Here is a 17,923-nt window from a genome sequence, read left to right as displayed (position 1 = left end):
AGACTCATGGGAGCTCCCTTCAGGCGGGTTTCTGCTGATGCTGTGGAAACTGCAGAATGGGGGAGAGGACGGGGAGGAGGTGGAGCCGGTCAGAAGGGTGAGTGTGTCCTCGGGTTTGGGACGAGCTGGCGCACGGGTGACCGGGCAGCCAGACGTGTCCGCGGGCTGGGGGCCGGCTGGTCCCCGCACAGGAACCCCCCGGGTGGCCAGGGGCTGGGACAGGCCATGTGGGTCAGGGCAGCAGGGAGAGGGGTGGGGTCACAGTGGGCACTGCCTGCCCACATTTAACCCAGGTTGAGAGGGGGACCGGGCCTGTAACCCAGGCAGTAATGGGGCACCCTTGGGCTGAGCCAGGTCATCACAGAGGCCTCCGACCACGCCCAGTCTGCTCAGCATGGGTCCCCCCAACCCAAGCCGTGTCCCAAGGAGCTCTTCCTCTCTGCCCCAGGAGCAGGAAGGGTGGGTGGGGATTGCAGGACGGCCTGAATCTCTCATCAGCCGCAGGTCAGCCCAGGCCAGGTGGGCTGAGGGCCAGCCCAGGGCCTCATTCCGGGGTGGAGGCCTCCCTGAACTTCCGCTCACCTTCCTAGCATTGTGGGCCTTCCTGGGAGCCCCCACCATTAAGTGGCCCTCCGGCCTCTGACCCACCCCGAGGTCAGCCTGCCCTGGCCCCTCCAGTGCCCTGGCCACTGGGCCACACACCCAGGGACCGGGGTCAGCCACCCCAAAGGTGTGGCGGCTGGACGGAGGTGCTCGCGTGCGGACGTGGGGACAGTGAGGGCAGCCTGCTCACCGGCCTAGTTCCCTGGGGGAGAAGCCGCGGGGGGCCTGCCCAGGGTTCCACAGCTCTGGAGATGGGTGGGGCGGAGGCAATGCCCTGCCAGGGGGCAGGTGTGAGCCTCCACCACGCCGGCTGCGTCCCTCCAGGTCCTCGCCCTGCAGAGGCAGAAACAAGGGGCAGGGAGAGGCTAGGGGGGCCAGGCCTCACGCTTGCACGTGGCTGGGGACCCGGCAGGAGGGAGCCGCTCTGAACTGCACACTTGGCAGGAGGGAAGATGGGCCAGGGGGCCAGGGCGGGGCGGGGAGAGCAGAGGAGCGAGCTCCCCACCTCTTCACCCACTTCCTGGACAGGGGTCTCGGGGTGGGGGCCACAGGTGCAGCAGCAGGCCCTCAGCCACACGGGCCACCCCACACTGGGCCCCTGCATAGCCAGGTGACTGCGCAGAGCCCCCGGGGACCCAGTGATGTGAGGGACTTGTCAGGGGAAGGTGAGCCGAACGCAGGCTGGGGCAGGGGCGGCACTCAGACGGCCATGAGGAAAAAAAGCACAGAGGAGGGAGCGGGGCAGAGAGGAAGGGACTGTCTTCCGTCTGCGGGGGCTGCCCCCCACCGAGAGCGGGGGAGACCAAGCAGAGGCAGGGAGGGGGCCCGTGCTGGGTGGGGGAGCATGGGGCCTGGGGGCTTCTGGCTCACAGGCTGTGGGCCACCCGAACGGGGAGAGAACAGGCTTAGGAGGGTGTGGTCATGCCCACGAGGTGGGGAGGTCCAGCTGAGCCCCCAGCCAGGCCCCCAGCGCCAGGGAAAGGGCAGGGCCCGGCCCTATACAGGTGGAAACCTGGCCACTTCCCCTGGAAGGCACTGGTCCCCCCTCACCTTCCCTACTGGGCTCTTCCAGACCCCAGGATCCTCACCCTGGCCCAGAGCCCCCAGCTCGGGTCCAGCCCCAGAGGAGCTGTCTCAATGAGTCTGGGCCTAGAAGCAGGAGCCAGAAGTGGGGGGAGGGGCCGTCCTGGACGTGGCCCCGGGGGCGGCCCTCCTGTCTCCGACAGCTGCCTCCATGACCCTGGCCCTGGCCCGCTGAGTCGTGGGGCCTCCGTTACTCGACCCGGACCAAGGCAGGAAGGGCAAGGAGACTGGACCCCCTGGCATCTGGAGGCCTCCCAGGCATGGCCCCCTGGGCTGGAGGTGGGCAGCCTGTATGTCCACTCTTCCAGCCCCCCAGCCCTGGACACCACCCTGGACCCCACCCCATGAGCCAGCTCCCAGGTCTCCCCCACTCCCCGGTGTGGGGCCCAGCACAGCCCTGGTGAAACTCTGCCCGTGTGAACACTCACGCACGTGCCCACGCGCTCACACACACCAGAATTCATGCACACCAGCCAAGCCCCGCGCCCCAGTGCTGGCCGCCCTGCCTGGGGCTGCTCTGGGCTGTGGGGGCTCCGCTGGGGTTCATGCGCCATTCTGCAGGTCTCGACTGGGCACTGTGGTACTCCGGGCACCAGGCCCACCGTGACAGTGCTGCCCAGCAGAAGCCCCGCCTTCCAGGAGTTGAGCGTCCTTACAGGGGCGCCGGGCGCGGGAGTCCCTCAGAAAGAGTGGGCCGGTAGCCCTGAGGGGGCACTTAGAGGACAGAGGCAGCTTGAAGCTTGTCAGGAAAGAACTTCCCTCATGGGCAGCAGGTGCAAAGAGCCTGTGGCAACTTGAGGCCTGGACAGGAAGCCCACGGGTCTGGGGCAGCGAGGAGGACCCGGCCAAATCGTGACAGTTTCGAGGCCCCTGCAGTGACCCTGGCCTTGACTCTGTGGCCATGGGGAGCCCCTGTTTTAACATCACCCTCCTGGGAGAGGGGAGAAGGCTGAGGTGCCTAGGTGCGCTCGGAGGGTGGGCCATGTCAGCGGCTCCTCTCGCCCAGATGAGGCAGCAGAGTGGGCTGGGGAAGGGGCGCAGGGCTGGGGGCAGCCTGTCAGGGAGCCGTGTGGAAGCGCCCCTGCAGGGCAGCCTCACCAGGACCGATCCTGGAGAGGGGGTCCCCCGCCTGGCGCTCCCAGGGGCGCATCAGCCTCCCAGTCCACAGGCTCGGCCACGGTGGCATTTCCAGAGCCCTGTGGCGAGGCCCGTGCACCTCGGCCCAAGGAGTGGGCTCAGCAGACATGTCTCCACACGGCGGGACCCCAGCCTGAGCTGGTGAAAGGGAGTGTGCAGAGAGCCCAGCTTCTCAGGTTACCTTCTGCTAAGCCCACCTGGACTGATACTGTGTTGCAGGCTCACGCTCCTGTTTTAAAATGGCCGGAAGGATAAACAGCAGATCGCTAAGGCGATCCCCTGGTGAGGGGCGGACCACAGTCAGACGGGCCAGGCGGGCCAAAGGGGGACGTTTCGTCACAACGTTTTTTACTTTTAAGGGATTATGGGTTTGAACAGTACGACCCAGCTAGTTACATCTTGCAAACTCCTGTAAGGGGGCTGATTTAACTGCAAGACGTCCAGCTGGGCAGAGCGTATTGCTGGGGAGGCGAGGGCAGGCGGCACACAGGCGCTGTCCTGGAAGCCAGCGGGCCGGGGGTCAACAGGCCCCAGCTGCCCGGGGAAGGGGCTCCGGGGCCTGGGAGGCCAGGGAAAAGGGGGAAGCTATGCAGGTGTCCACAGAAAGGACACGGTTCAGGACTGAGCGGGACAGGTGAGGGTGGCTACAGAGCAGCGAGGAAGAGCCAGGCCGGGCTGCGGGTGCAGGGGAAGCGGTCAGAGGCAGCCGGGAGGTGCTGGGGCCCTTGGGGCTCATGGGGCCTCCTTCTTCCCTGAGACTCCCTGCAGGCCCGAGGAGCTGTCCAGGGGAGCTAGCCCGCCCACCCCCCCAGGATATCCCAACCACAGACACATCAGTCTCCGTTCTGAGCTGCAGGGAGGGGACTGAGGCCCAAAGTCCCCCAGCCCATCACGGATGGTGGACAGCCTGGTAGTGTCCTCGCTTTCAGGGAGGTGGACGTTTAGGAAGCAGAGGATGAAACCAGTACCCAGGCAGACGAGAGTGGCTGGGAGGGGTCGGTCAGGGAGGTGATGGCAGGCAGATGGAGCCGAGGGGCCTTCTCTGGAGGAGACCCTCGCCTTGGGGCCTGAGGAATGAGATGGTCTGCTGGCTCAGGAGAGGAGCGGAATGTTCTAGCAAGTAGACCAGCTAGTGCAAAGGCCCTGGGGCAGAGAGGTGGGTACTGCACATCCAAGGAACTGACAGAGCCAGTGCAGGGCAGGAAGGGGCAGTGGCCAGGCTGAGACACCGCGCCCAGACTGCGGGGACCCTCTGGCCAAGACGGGGCTGGGTCTTTGTCCGAGAGCTGTCGGGTGGCTGGCAGGGGTCCCACCAGGGGATGGACGGGGGTGAGGGCAGAGGAAGGGCTACTGGACGTGGAGCTCACAGAGGGCGAGCAGACCCCAGGGGCGCTGCTGGGCGGCCCAGGGGCTGGTGGGCCCAGCGCTCCTGAGCTGCGCATGCCCTGGCACCGGGGCCTGGGATGAGGGGGGCCCGGAGGGCAGCCAGGGCCAGATGGAACTGCGACGACAGAGCCACTGGGCGGCCCCTGCCCACCTGCCCACCCGCCTGCCCAGGCCTGGTGTTTGGCTGGGCCGGCCTAGCACGCTGGCTCCTGGTACAAAGTGTTCTGCCCGGCGTCCCTGGCTTCCGGGACTTCGAGGCTCGTCAGAGGGGCAGCGCAGAAGGGGGAGGCGGCAGAGAATCAAATGCAGGTGGGGCCTCCGCCCGCCGCCAACACAAACACGGCCTCTCGGCTTCCAGCGCCTTTTTCCAGCCTGCCCTACATTCCCGCTTGCCCGGCCCCAAGCAGGGCGGCTCAGCCAGCCAGCCTGGGGCTGCCCGATGTGGGCAGGGTGGGCGGCCCCCGCTTGGCCTCCGCCCGCAGGACCCCCCTGAGGCCCCAGCTAGGGGCTGGCCAGCCCACTGGGAGACCCAGCCACACACGTCCAGTGCCAGTCGCCGCCCCTTGCCCGGCCCACCCACCACGTAGCTGTGGGCAGCTTCCTGGCCTCTGTGTATCCTGCTCCCCACGACCCAGGCCCCCTTCCAGCGGTGGGGTGGGGGCAAGCAAAGAGGCTTCTGTGCAGCCCAGGAAGCCATGTGCCCCCGGCTCAGGGCCCCCGACTGTGCAAGCTGCCACAGGCACCTCCTCCCCGGGGTCCACGCAGGGCGGCCTCAGGGGTGCACGGTCAGGCAGTGGTTGTGGACCCTGGGCGCAAACGTGGCCCCGTGGAGCTGCGGGGGGAGGGAGGGCGTGGCTCAGGGTCCAGCAGCATGGACGGGGCACATCGGTAACACAGCACACGCAGAGCCCCCCCACGGGGCTCCCGCCCTCGGTGCGGGGAGGGGGCAGGGAGAGACAGAACAGCGCGTAAGGAAACCAGTGATGTCAGTGAGCGCGCTGGAGGGAAAGGAAGTGGGCAGAGGCCTGCAGGCAGGTCACAGCATGTAGCTCAGGGCCCAGGGCAGCCTCGTGGGGAGGGGAGACGTGAACAGAAATGTGGATGGGGTGAGGCCGTGAGCCACACGAGAATCCAGGGACACAGCCTGGCGGCGGGGGGCAGGGCAGAGGGGAAGCCTCACGCTGGAGCTGCCTCGGGGAGGGCTGACCACCTGGACCCCCGGCCAGGACTTCCTTCTCTGTTCAGAGTCCAAGGCGGGTCTGAACAGAAGAGCAAGATCTGTGGGGCCAAGGGCAGAGGTCACGAGGTTGTCCAGATGAGCTGGCCCATGCTCCCCTGACCACCGCCACTGCTGGACACCCCCTGGACAGAGCCACCAGCGTCCTCAACTCCAGAAAGGACATCTCTGCCACCCACATGCAAAATGTGTCGTAAGGCTGCCACGATTGAGACGGTTCACTATAGACTGCAAAGCATCTATAAAAAGAACCTTCCGTCCTTCAGGGAAGTGTAGTCTTCAGGGGAGATCGACAGGCCGATCGCTGAAAACAGGTCTCGAAGCTCAAGTGAACCCCACACCATTCAATGATTTAATGGTAAAAATCTAAAAAATTCTAGAAAAGAAAAATTGTTTCGAGGTCAGAATGGGGAAGGCTACTCCAAGCATGCAGAAAATCTAGAAGCCACAAAGAAAAAGATAAATAACTCTGACTACATGAAAAGCGAAAAGCTAAATAAAACTTCTGTATGACCAGACCAAAAATAATAATCATAATTCCCATAAACCGATTCACGAGACCAGTGGCACGCTGGGGGCAAGCAGTCACGATGTCCGTGTCAAAGGTCAAACTTTCTCAGTGTACGGACACCCCTTACGAGTCAATGACGATGAAAGGCCTGGCCAGTACCACCCTGGGGAGCGAACAGGCTGTAGGCTTGGAGGACCTGCACCCTCTCACCCCAGTCCTGGGGCCCCGGGAGGCGGCAGAGGGCTCTTTATTCATCCAGCAGATATTTGTGAAGCAGCAACTCTATTCCACGTGAATTGATGCCTTTGAACTGTGGTGCTGGAGAAGATTCTTGAGAGTCCCTTGGACTGAAAAGAGATTCAACCAGTCAATTCTAGAGGAAATCAACCCTGAATATTCACTGGAAGGACAGATGCTGAAGCTGAAGCTCCAATCCTTTGGCCACCTGATGCAAAGAGCCGACTCATTGGAAAAGACCCTGATGCTGGGAAGGATTGAAGGTGGGAAGAGACGGAGTGACGGAGGATGAGATGGCTGGATGGCATCACTGACTCGATGGACATGAGTTTGAGCATGCTCCGGGAGGCAGTGAAGGACAGGGAAGCCTGGCATGCTGCAGTCCATGGGGTAGCAAAGAGTCGGACCAACTTAGCAACTGAACAATAGCACTTAACCCATACTATGTTCCAGGTTCTGGGAGACCCTCTGGGGACATGACCGTCCAAGGCCTAGCCGCCACAGGAGGTTTCAGCGATGGAAGGGAGGCCCGCTCCTAACACCTGAGCTGAGGTTATATGTTGTGTTGGAGAACAGGCAGAGGGAATGGCAAGTGCAAAGATGCTGGGGCATGATCGAGGGGGATGTGCTCAGAGCAGGGCGGTCAGGGAGGGCTGTCGGGGCCGCTGGGGCATGATCGAGGGGGATGTGCTCAGAGCAGGGCGGTCAGGGAGGGCTGTCGGGGCCGCTGGGGCATGATCGAGGGGGATGTGCTCAGAGCAGGGCGGTCAGGGAGGGCTGTCGGGGCCGCTGGGGCATGATCGAGGGGGATGTGCTCAGAGCAGGGCGGTCAGGGAGGGCTGTCGGGGCCGCTGGGGCATGATCGAGGGGGATGTGCTCAGAGCAGGGCGGTCAGGGAGGGCTGTCGGGGCCGCTGGGGCATGATCGAGGGGGATGTGCTCAGAGCAGGGCGGTCAGGGAGGGCTGTCGGGGCCGCTGGGGCATGATCGAGGGGGATGTGCTCAGAGCAGGGCGGTCAGGGAGGGCTGTCGGGGCCGCTGGGGCATGATCGAGGGGGATGTGCTCAGAGCAGGGCGGTCAGGGAGGGCTGTCGGGGCCGCTGGGGCATGATCGAGGGGGATGTGCTCAGAGCAGGGCGGTCAGGGAGGGCTGTCGGGGCCGCTGGGGCATGATCGAGGGGGATGTGCTCAGGGTCTGAGAGACAGAGCAGGGCGGTCAGGGAGGGCTGTCGGGGCCGCAGAGCTCGGAGGCTTCGGCAGGGGGTTGGATTCCACTCTGGGTACACTGGCAATCCTCTCAGGGAGGAGCTCAGCCTGGCTGCTGCCTGGAGTGAACAGGGGGCAGTTGGGCGAGTCCAGTGGAGGTGATCACAGCAGCCCCGGCCAGGGATGCTGGGCGGGGGCTGCCCGGCAGGCGGCAGGCAGAGTGTGTGCCCTAGAGAACAGGCCGGGCGTGGGTGAGCGCCAGGCGGGCCCAATGCTTCTCTGTGTGGGTGTCGGCTCCCCTTTCTGAGACGGGGGCAGGCCCAGGGCGAGTCGGAGTTCCTTTGGGACCTGCTGGGCCAAGGTGCTGTGAGACTTGCTCACCAGTGGGGACAGAGCGGCCTCGGGGAGCGCACAGAGCTGGGGCGCAGTGCTGAGGGTGTCTGCGTAGACGGGTGCGGGCAGGCGGGGGTCCCTGGGCTGGGTGTGGAGGGCAGGCAAGGTTGTCCTGGCGGATGAGCAGGGGGCAGGTGGGCGTGGCTTATGATAGCGATCCCGAGGCTTACCCCACTCAACGGTCAGGCTGGACCGAGTCACTGCTAGGGGTCCCCAGCGGAGCCCAGGCGCCTGTGGGGCTGCCCCCAGGCGAGCGTGTGTCTGTGGGGCAGGCAGAAGGGTCTTGCTCCCATCACAGCCATCTCTCAGAGGGAGGGAGCGTGTCCTCCTAAGGGATAGTCTGCAAGCGCCTGCCAGGGACACGCAGGCCCCCAGAGGGGTGTGGGGGTGACCAGGCCGTTGGCTATGCTGTGCCAAGGACCCGGCTGAGGGGTGACTGACTCAGGTGATGGCTCAGACCACCTGCCGCCCTGTAGGCAGAAGAGCGAGAGGTTTGCAGGACCGGCTGGGACACAGCCCTCTATCTGCAGCCCCTGAAACGCCCACCCTGGCTGATGCGTGAGGCCAGACCGAGGCATGCGTCCCGGGGGTCAGGGTACAACAGCTGCCCCATCGCCCACCTCTTCTGAGCAAGGCTCAGCCCCGCCTGGACTCCAGCTGGACAGAGGACCCTGGAGAACAGGAGAAGGGCCGGTGTGTTGGTGACCACGGGTCCCAGAGGCCTGTCTGCCGGTTAGGAGAGTTCGATTGGCCCCCCGGGGCAGAGCTCCCGTGCTGAGCAGCACAGCTCAGCCCCCGAGCGGCCCCCTCCCAGCAGCTTCCCTGCCTGGTGGCACCGTGCTCACTTCCGTGGCACGTGCCAAGGCCCAGGGAGGTCCAGACAGACACACGCGCACCCTTGGGCAGCTCAGGGAATGAGCTGGTGCTCTTGTGCAAAGGAACTGTGCGAAGACGGCCCAGGCATTCTTGCACACTCAGTCTCCCTGCCCTTACAGAGCTGAAGCACTTGTGTGCACACACGTCTGTGCACACGCATCTATGCACACACAGGCCGGCCGGCCCTCAGGCCACGCTGCACACGCGCAAGTTGCTAACAATAGCTACAACAGTGGTCCCAGGAGGCTCAGTCCGTGTTTGCTGGGCGCCAAAACCCCTTCCCAGCGGCTTCTTGCAGTCATTCATTTAATCCTCACAACATCCTCCTGAGGTAGACTCGACCAACACGCCCATTCTACAGATGGGGAAACTGAGTTCGGGGAGGCGAGGTCAAGGTCATCCCACCAGGAAGAGGCAGAGGCAGAGCATGAGCCCAGGAGCCTGTCTACCGCCCAGGCCCTCCTGAGACCCTGCCCCACTGCCGTGTGGCCCACACACCCAGAATGCATTTGGGGGCCTCCCGCGGACCACAGGGCACACACCCTGGCCTGGCCCGGCTGCCGTGGGCCAGGCTCCGAGGCCGTCTCCTGGGCCACCTGGGTGCGCCTTGGGCCACAGGACCAAGAGCTCAGCCGGCCGGCTGGCCACCCTGGGGACTGGCAGTAAAACCTCAGCAGCTAGAAACACGGCTGACTTTTCTCCAAGAGCTGAAGCACTAAAACAAAGTCATAAACACAATTACACCGTCTCCTGCCATAAATTACGACGTTATGAAGCGCTGTGATCTATTTCCACTCATACCCGGCTCTGTGAGACCAGCCAGCCCCATGGGCTCTAACGAAAGGGTGATTTATGGGCGTTATTCCCGCGCTCTTGCTATGGGGGAGGGGTGTTCCCAAGTCCCGAGGAGTCAGGGAGGCCCAGCGCCAGGAGCAGGACCCACAGGCCTCGTGCGTGCTCTTGGGCCGGGTCTGGCTGCCACTGGGCAGGGACCTCCAGGGACAGCTGGGCCCAGGCAGGCAGGTACCTTGCACCGCTGCCCTCTTCCTCCTTGGTAGGAGGGCTCCTGGGGACTCTGGGGTCCAGGCACTGGGCCGGGGAGCTCCCGGCATGTTTGTTCCACACGTGTGCATGGGGTCCCTGTGTGCCAGCCAGACCAACAGAGGACTCCTGGGGCCTAATTCTAATGGGAGGCCCAGATGAGGACGGACAGACGTAACCCCATGCCAAGGGCCTTGGAGGAAGTACAGGATGGTGGGAGGTGGGGGCAAGGGGAAGGCCATGGCAGAGGAGGGAGAGGGTCTCAGATCAGTGCCTCTGGTGAGGTCTGAGGGTGGGGGTGGCTGATGCAGGCGGGCGAGCAGCAGGAGAAAAGGCCAGGCTCGGGGCAGGCACGTGCCGCCGTGTTTAAGGACCAATAAAGTCGCCTGGAGTCAACGAGGAGGGAAGAAGGGTGCATGCACACGTGAGTGCGTGCTAAGCCGCTCAGCTGTGTCCGACTGTTTGCAACCCCATGGACTGTAGCCCGCCAGGCTCATCTGTCCATGGGATTCTCCAGGCAGGAATACTGGAGTGGGTTGCCATGCCCTCCTCCAAGGGATCTTCCCAACCCAGGGATCAAACCCACGTCTCCAGTGTCTCTCGCCTTGCAGGAGCCGCTAGGGAATCCCAAAGAAGGGTGGGGGGTTGGAGGCCAGAAAGCAAAGGGAGACAGGTATGGAGCCACACAAGGGACTCAGGCTTCTCCCGAGAGTGAGAGGGGAGCTCAGGATGATGGTATGTGATGTGAGCTGGTTTGTGTTTCAAAAGAACCACCGTGTGGAAGCACATTGCAGAGGAAAACTGGCTGGCAGGCTACTGCAATAGTCCTAGCACATAAAATTGGCACTCTGGCCTGGGCTGGGAGCCATGGAGGGGTGGGTGCTGAGATTGGGAGCCTTTTTCTGAGATGAGAATGGAAGGGACAGGATGGGTGCTGAGAGGCAGAGGCCTCAGCAGAGGTGCAGGGAAGCTGTGGTTTCACGGTCTGGGTTCAGGCCTGAGGCCCCGCAGGGCCGAGCGTGTGGGTCTTGGGTGCATTCCTGGCCTCAGCCTGTGCACCCAGGCTCAGGAGACAACAGACCACAGAGGTCACAGCAGGGTGGCCTCCCATCCTGGTCAGTGGGGAAGGGCCAGAGGACACCAGGGCTGCGGCCGGTGCCCCTCCCCTTGCTGCTCTCTCTCAGTGACACCCCCTGCCCTCCACGTGGGTGCTCAGGGTTACCTGCACGCACTGAAGGGCACGGGGCAAAGGTCGTAGGTCACTGCGACACCTACTCCCCTCCCTCACCAGGCTGCAGAGTGAGGGCCAGGGTCAGGGTGGGGGGAGAAAGGGCATTCTATGGGGACAGAGAACCCAGGAGTCCTGGGCAGGGTTTGGGGGGCCTGGGACCACCGCCTGAAACTCACTCCGAAGCCGCTAGGCCCAGAAGGGCAGGGTCGCCCTCTCAGACTGAGTCCTTCCCATGTCCAGTGGGGCCCGACGTCCGAGGCTGCAGCCAGACTCTTCAATAGGGGCAGGCGCGGGCCTCTCGTCCGCCAAGCAGCACTCGACACACCCGCGTGCTGCCCCTACTGGGGCTTCTCACAAACTCTGCGCATGTGAGGGGCAGCAGGGGGGGAGCGGCCCACCCAGGGGACCAGGAGGTGTGACTGGGGCCCCGCGTGGAGCAGGTGAGTTTCTGCTCTGAGCCCTCCAGCCTGGGGCTCCCTTCCCGGCTGGACAGTCCCTCACTTGGTGGGCTCAGCACCCCTGCCGTGGGCCTCCAGACCTGCCCCACGGTTGGGTGGACCTGACTGGGTCCCTCAACCACGCCCAGGAGCTCATGGCCTCAGGGCCTCCGCCGGGTCACCTGCCTGTGGGCCCAGGGGCAACTGGGAGCAGGGGCTTGTGACCTGGGCAGTGCTGGGCCGTGCAGGCCTGCGGCCAGGGCACAAGGGGGAAGGCAGCCAGGCCGGCGGCAGCCCCTTTGTGCCCCTGCCCCTGGCTCTTCGCTCCCACCCTCCCTGCGGTCTGTGAAGCGGGCAGGAAGTGGGGGCGTAGAGCCGTGGCGGGAGGCCTGCAGGAGGATGGAGTGGGCCTGAGCATCACGGCCGTGTCCCCAGGCCCATCCCTGTGCTTGGGCAGGGCTCGCGGGGCCCCAGACTCCCCTGCACCTCATCACCTACCTGGAGCCCCCAGCTCCCTGCAGCCCAGCTGGGCCCATCCAGCTCAATGCCTGGTTAAGCATGTTGAGCACCGCCCCCTGAGAACAGCTCAGGGCCCGTCGGTCCAGGGTTAGGGCGCAGACAAGGGGAGCGCCCAGAGGACTTCTGCCCCAAACCCCGCAGAGGGCCCCGGGTTGTCCCGAGAGGAGCCCCACCCTGCCTTCAGATGGCCCCGCAGGGACCCTGGTCCCCCGAGCTGCCCCCAGGATCGGGGGCTCCTCCCCGTGAGCCACAGGCGGCCACAGCCCCGTCTCCCGCCCATCTTTGGCCGGGACCGCTGGCGGGTCCAGAGCTGGGATCAAGGCCTAGCAGGTTCTGCAAAAATTTCCCTTGAAAGACTCTTTTTCAAGATTTTCTTTTGAAAACAAATTCATAACCACATCAAACAGGAATCCCGTCGCCTTGGGTTTGATCATCAGCCGCCCGGGGCTCTCGAACTGGCTGTTATTCTAATTGCTTTTTTTCTCTTCCGAAGGCCGCGAGTCGTCTTATGGTTATTAATTTGGTGAGTTGAGGCAGGGAACAAGGGCGCTTTTGTTGGCCTTGCCCTTTTAGTAACTATCAAATTGCAAATAGTAACGAGATTCAAGATCCCCCAAACTGATGTGCCCCTGTGGTTCCCGGGGCGCACCGCCCCGTGCCCACAGTGGGCACTGCCTTCCCGCTGAAGGTGGCGGCGACTGCCTGGGCACCTGCCTGGACCAGCGACTTCTCTGCAGCTGGGGCCCGGCTCAGGCCGCTCCCTCCGCCGCTGGGTTCTCATAGCTGTCGTTCAGTTGTTCAGTTGTGTCTGACGCTTTGGGACCCCGTGGACTACAGCCCGCTGGGCTTCCCTGTGCTCTGCTGTCTCCCGGAGCGTGCCCACACTCCTGCCCATGGAGTCGGCGATGCCAGCCGACCGTCTCACACTCTGCTGCTCCCTGCTCCTCCTGCCCTCCATCTCTGCCAGCATCAGGATCTCTTCCAGTGTGCTCACAAAGTGGCCGTCAAATATGAAGTGAGATACAGGCTCTCTGCTCAGAGTCAGGGGTGGAGGGCGTCGGGGAGGCGACCAGGGACCATCTCTCTGGGACGCGCTCAGCCCTGGAGAAGCGAGGCATGCTCGCTGAGCCCATGTGCACAGGTTCCTACACGCCTGTCCGCTCCATCCTCAAGAAAACCCGCCAGTGGGGAGCAGGATTCCCCGCTTCTCAGCTGAGAAACTGGGGCCCAGGCAGGAGACCCTCCAGCCAGGGCTTAGGGCGGCACCTCACGTGGCCGCCCGGACCTGCCTAGCCAGGCTCACCCCACGTGGCGGGGCTGGGGCATCAGCCACTGGGCAGGGCAGGGCAGGGCAGGCCGGGCTCAGGGGGCCAGTGGCGAGCAGCAGGCAGGCCCGGGTGGTGCCGGCTCAGCTCACCCATGGAGCCCCAGGAGGGGGCCTGGCTAGGAGTGGGAGACCCGGCCCACCAGCTGGTCACCACAGCCTGAAGCTGGACCCGGCGAGTGAGGGAGAGGATCAGTGTCCAGAGAACTGGGGGCCGGACAGGCCGGAGGACCCTGCAGGGGCGCCCAGAGGGCGGCCGGAGAACTAGGGGGATGGGGCGATGGCCGGGAGGGTCTGGCAGGGTCTGGGTGGGTCGGCCAGCTTCCCCACTTCCCCACTGTCTCTCCTGTCACACCAGCTGTGACACTTCACACTCCTCCCCAGACCCACTCCACTGCTGTATGAGAAGGAGGGAGGCCCAGGCTTTGGGCCGGCTCTGGGATTCTGGCCCAGATCCCAGCTCCCCCCAGTCCCCAGCAGACTGCCTAGTGGGACCGAGATGCCAGGTGAGCCCCTCAAAGCCCCCCTGACATGAGCACCAGCCCAAGGGGCCGAGGTGGGCTTGGCACCCGAGGGCCAAGGGCAACAATAAGGGCCCCAGGAGACCTCGAGGGCGAGCTCGCCCGTGCTGTCAGCCCCTGGAACGGGCCCCTTCTCCAGCCAGGCCCAGGACCCCATCCCTTCCTGAGTCTCAGCCCTCCTTCCATTTCCTCTTCCCAAGAACACCCCCATGGAGGCTTCCAGACCCACTTGCCTTTCTGGGGACTTTTGACAGATGTTCAAGCGCCGTAAAGTGAAAATGTACGAAACCACAGATTTTCTTCAGTGATGTATTTGGGGCTTTAATTGAGGCCAAACCAGTCAATACCCAAGCCGGGGCCCGCACAGCGAAGCAACTTGAAGTCTTGCTGGGACCAGCCGCGTGCAAGGCTCGTTCAAGGCTACCGGGCACCCAGGATCCCCCTGATGGATCTCCCAGGGCAGCTTTGGGACTAGGGGGGCCAGTCCTGATGGCAGCAGGGTCCAGCAATCTTGGACCAATGAGAGGGGCGGGGTTTGGAGGTGATGGTGGGCAAGTCCCCGCCATAGGCCCCTCCAGCCCCTCTCCCAGGAGCACTTGCTTCTTCTAAGCCCAGCTTGGACCCCCCGCTTGGGCCCCTCCCAGGAGTGTCTGCTTTAGTCCTCATGGACCACCCTTCCACCCCACCCAGGTCTTCCCATCATGGAACCTGGGGGTGGGGGCTGCAGCGGTCCCAACCAGAGACCCCAAATGAGACCCTTCTCCTGGGGCCTCGGGAGAGACCCCTCCTCTCATCCCCGCCCAGCCAGCCCCCCTCCTCCCCCTGACTCAGTGTCCCCTGCGCCCAGCCCTGGGAAGCCTGACCTGGGCCCCCCGGGACCTGGCTACACAGGATCCAAGGCCTCCTCACCCTACCGTCTTCCCGGAGCCAGCCGCTCGGCCAGCACCCAGCTCCGTGCGGCCCGGCGGTGGGGAGACTACAGCGGGCAGTGGGCCCAGAAGGGTGCCCGGGAGTCTGGCCACGATGGCACACGTTGCGCACATCTCGAATCCCGCGTGTGTCCGGGTGGACAGCCGGCCCCGGCCACCTCTGCCCGCCTGTGCTCAGCCCTGCGCTGAGCCTCGGCCGAGCTGCCGGGGGGCTCGCACCCCCAGACGCGCTCTCCTGTGGGGTGCCCGGTGCTCCTGGGGCCTGGCCCTTATCCCTGACCGCCCGGCTGCCTCCTCTCCCTGCTCTGACATTCCGAGGCTCCCCAGGGTTCCAGGTCCCCAAAGTGGGTATTACTTTCTGACAGAGACCCCGGGGGAACAGCTCCTAAGGGTGCTGCAGGCCCCAGGGACAGCCGTGCCTCCCCCCACAGGCCAGCCCACTTGGGGTCGTGTTCTGTCCCCCGCCCCTGCTCGGAGGGCCCTGCCTTCCTCTTCCCGCTGGGCTCATTTCAGCCCTGTCCCCTCCTGGCCATCAGCCACCCCTGCTAAGCACCTGTGGCCCCAGGTCCATCCTGCCTCCAGCTCCCGTCCAGTTTCACGGGCAACCCCACCTCATGGGCTGGGCAACCCCATGTTCAATGCAGGAAAAGCATTGGACCCCCAACTTGGGCCAATGCCCAAGAAGCGTGGTGGGCATGTGGTCCTGGCTGACCCTTGGGCATTGGCATGAACAGGGTCTGGATTTTCCAGCGACTAGGGAGTCCTCTAGTGAGTCGGGGACGGGGCTGGGACTATGGGACTGCCTGGGGCACGGTTGGGGGGCCCGTGGGGGAGTGGGTCCCGACCTGTGACCGGGAGCCCTTCGGCAGAGATAGCCACTCAGCCCCCGGGTCTCAAGCGAGGGCTGCTGAGCGAGACTCCTCCGGGCACGTGTGTGCACACGCACCAACACGCACAGGGGCCACAGATGCCCACAGACAGGCAGGTGCGCGTTCCACAAACAGCCCAGCCCCCGCCCCACCTCCAGGGAGCCCCGACGCGAGGCCGCCCGGCTCACCTCTGCTCCTGTCCCCGCAGGTGACTCAGCTGGACCAGAGGCTGGTGCTCATCACAGACATGCTGCACCAGCTGCTCGCACTGCGCCACGGAGGCCCCCCCGGGGGCCAGCCCCCCAGCGCGGTGGGGGCCCAGGCCGTCCAGCCCTCAGGCGGCAGCTCCATCAACCCCGAGCTCTTCCTGCCCAGCAACGCGCTGCCCACCTACGAACAGCTGACCGTGCCCCACGGGGGGCCCGACGAGGGCTCGTGATGGGAGCGCAGGGCGCCTGAGAGGGGAGGCCCGCAGGAGGCCTGCCTGGCCCACCCCGCCCCCCGTCCGGCACGGCTCCACCGGGCCTCGGCCACCTCTCAAAGGCCAGAGGGCACAGTCCCACCCCGCCAGGCCCCTGACACCCGGTGGGCCACGCAGCGCCCTGGCCTGGACTGGGGAGCTCACCGAGACTGCCCCTTCCCAGCCGGTGGGTACTAGACTTTGGCTGGGTGTCGGGGTACAGCTCTTGGCTCTGAGACCGGGGCCCCACATGCTGGTGTGACACTCAGGACAAGGCCGGCGGTCAGGCCAGGCGCTCGATCTGTCCCGCGTACGGCCAGGAAGCGGCAGGGCTGCATGCTGGCCCCGGGGGCTGCCTGCGGGGAGACGGGGGACAGCCTGGACAGGGTCTGTGAGGACCCTCCCCCAGTCTCAGATCCAGGACCCGGGGTGACTCATGGAGGAGGCAGGCAGGGCAGGGCAGGCCCAGCCCAGCCGAACAAAGGAGGTCTACAGTCAAGGCCCGATCGTGGCCTGAGAGCCCATCCCGGGACCCCGGAGCAGGCCTGGCTCCCTGACACCCCAGAGATGCTGACCCCAGAGGAGCTGGGGGAGCTGCTCGTGAGGCCGCAGCTTCCAATGGGAGGGACAGGCCCACCACTGCCGAGAGCTCTTCACTGGGAGGCACTGTCCAGCAGCAAAACGGGGGTGCTCAGGCCCCAGCCTCTGGACTGGCAGCTTCTCCTGCCCATTCTGGAGGAAAGGGGCCTCGAGCTGCCTCCACATGCAGGCCCTGCCTCCAGGTCCCTCCCGGTCCGAGCAGCTGGACAGACGGTCACCCCCCACCCCACCCCCCACCGCAGGGGAGCAAGTGGGCATCACCATCTCTAACAAGACGTGTGTCCTCCCGGGCGCTCCGCCCCACCAAAATCGGAATAATTTGTGGTGATTGGAATCTGTGCTTTAATGAATTTCACGGTGTGATTTTGATTCTTAATTGTGCAGGTTTTTCCTAATAAATGTGGAATCACAAAATTTAACTTGCCCTGTTCTCGCCTCCACTCCTGGGGAAGCAAGCACCCATCTTTGGAACAACCTGTCCTCCCACAGAGCTGCCGCCCACCCCTCAACACCCCAGCACCCCTCACCCCATCCACGCCCACCCCGGTGAGGGGAGGGGGCCGGAAGCCCCAACCCACTGGCCTGGGGGTTCTGGGACCCAGGAGCACCTTGAGGCCAGGCTGCTGCTGCCCACCCCAACCCAGGTCAGACCCCAGCCCACCGTCTGAGCTTTGCTCCTGCGGGAGCCTTTTCCGGGAGAGTCTCCCGTCCCCTCTCCATCAGTTAAAACCATTCCCCTGGTCTCCGGCCAGGCTTACATCCCACTCCTGCAGGAAGCTCTCCCTGATAGCACCTCGTGAGACCCATCCCCCTCCCCAGGCTTGTGACGCCTCAAGGGGGAAGTGGTGATCAGGTGGGGTCATGGCCCCCCGACAAGCAGCTTGAACACCGTTTTCAGGGCGTGTACCCCACACGCACTTCTCAGGCCTTGAGGCTTAATTCCTAATTCCAGGATGCCTGCCCACCTCCCGCTGCTGCCCACGGGCGTCTGGGCCCCTCTCTCCTCCGGGGCCCCACTCCATTCGCCTGCGCCTGCCTGGAGCCCTCCCCCACTGGCCTCGTGGCCGACAGCCCTGGGGCAGGTGCCCAGGTGGATGCTGAACTGCTGGTCCTCACCGAAAGGCAGCTGGGGCCTGTTGGGAGGGGAGGGGCCTGGGTCCCACTTTGCAGAGCCCTGGGGCTCCCCAGAGTCCGGCCCTGGCTCCTACCGGAGGAACCGTCTAGCCTGCCGGGCACTGGCCGGCACGGGGGAGGGGAGAAGGGGCCGTGAAGGCTGGGGCCTCCCCACCCCTCACCCCTGGGGGGAGGGGCAAGAGCAACAATT

The 17,923-nt window shown here is 64.8% G+C and overlaps 1 protein-coding gene across 1 annotated transcript in view; it reads left to right on the top strand.

Moving 5' to 3' along the window:
* The window catches only part of KCNQ1 (potassium voltage-gated channel subfamily Q member 1), a 378,447-nt gene extending 361,429 nt beyond the window's left edge, over positions 1-17,018 (top strand). The window contains exon 16 of the mRNA XM_018042975.1: positions 15,748-17,018. Within this exon, the coding sequence (XP_017898464.1) occupies positions 15,748-15,978 (231 nt within the window). The 3' untranslated portion in view covers positions 15,979-17,018. The remainder of the gene's footprint in view (positions 1-15,747) is intronic.

Source organism: Capra hircus, chromosome 29 (assembly GCF_001704415.2).
Source record: "Capra hircus breed San Clemente chromosome 29, ASM170441v1, whole genome shotgun sequence".
Taxonomy (NCBI): domain Eukaryota; kingdom Metazoa; phylum Chordata; class Mammalia; order Artiodactyla; family Bovidae; genus Capra; species Capra hircus.
This window is presented reverse-complemented; position numbering and strand designations above follow the sequence as displayed.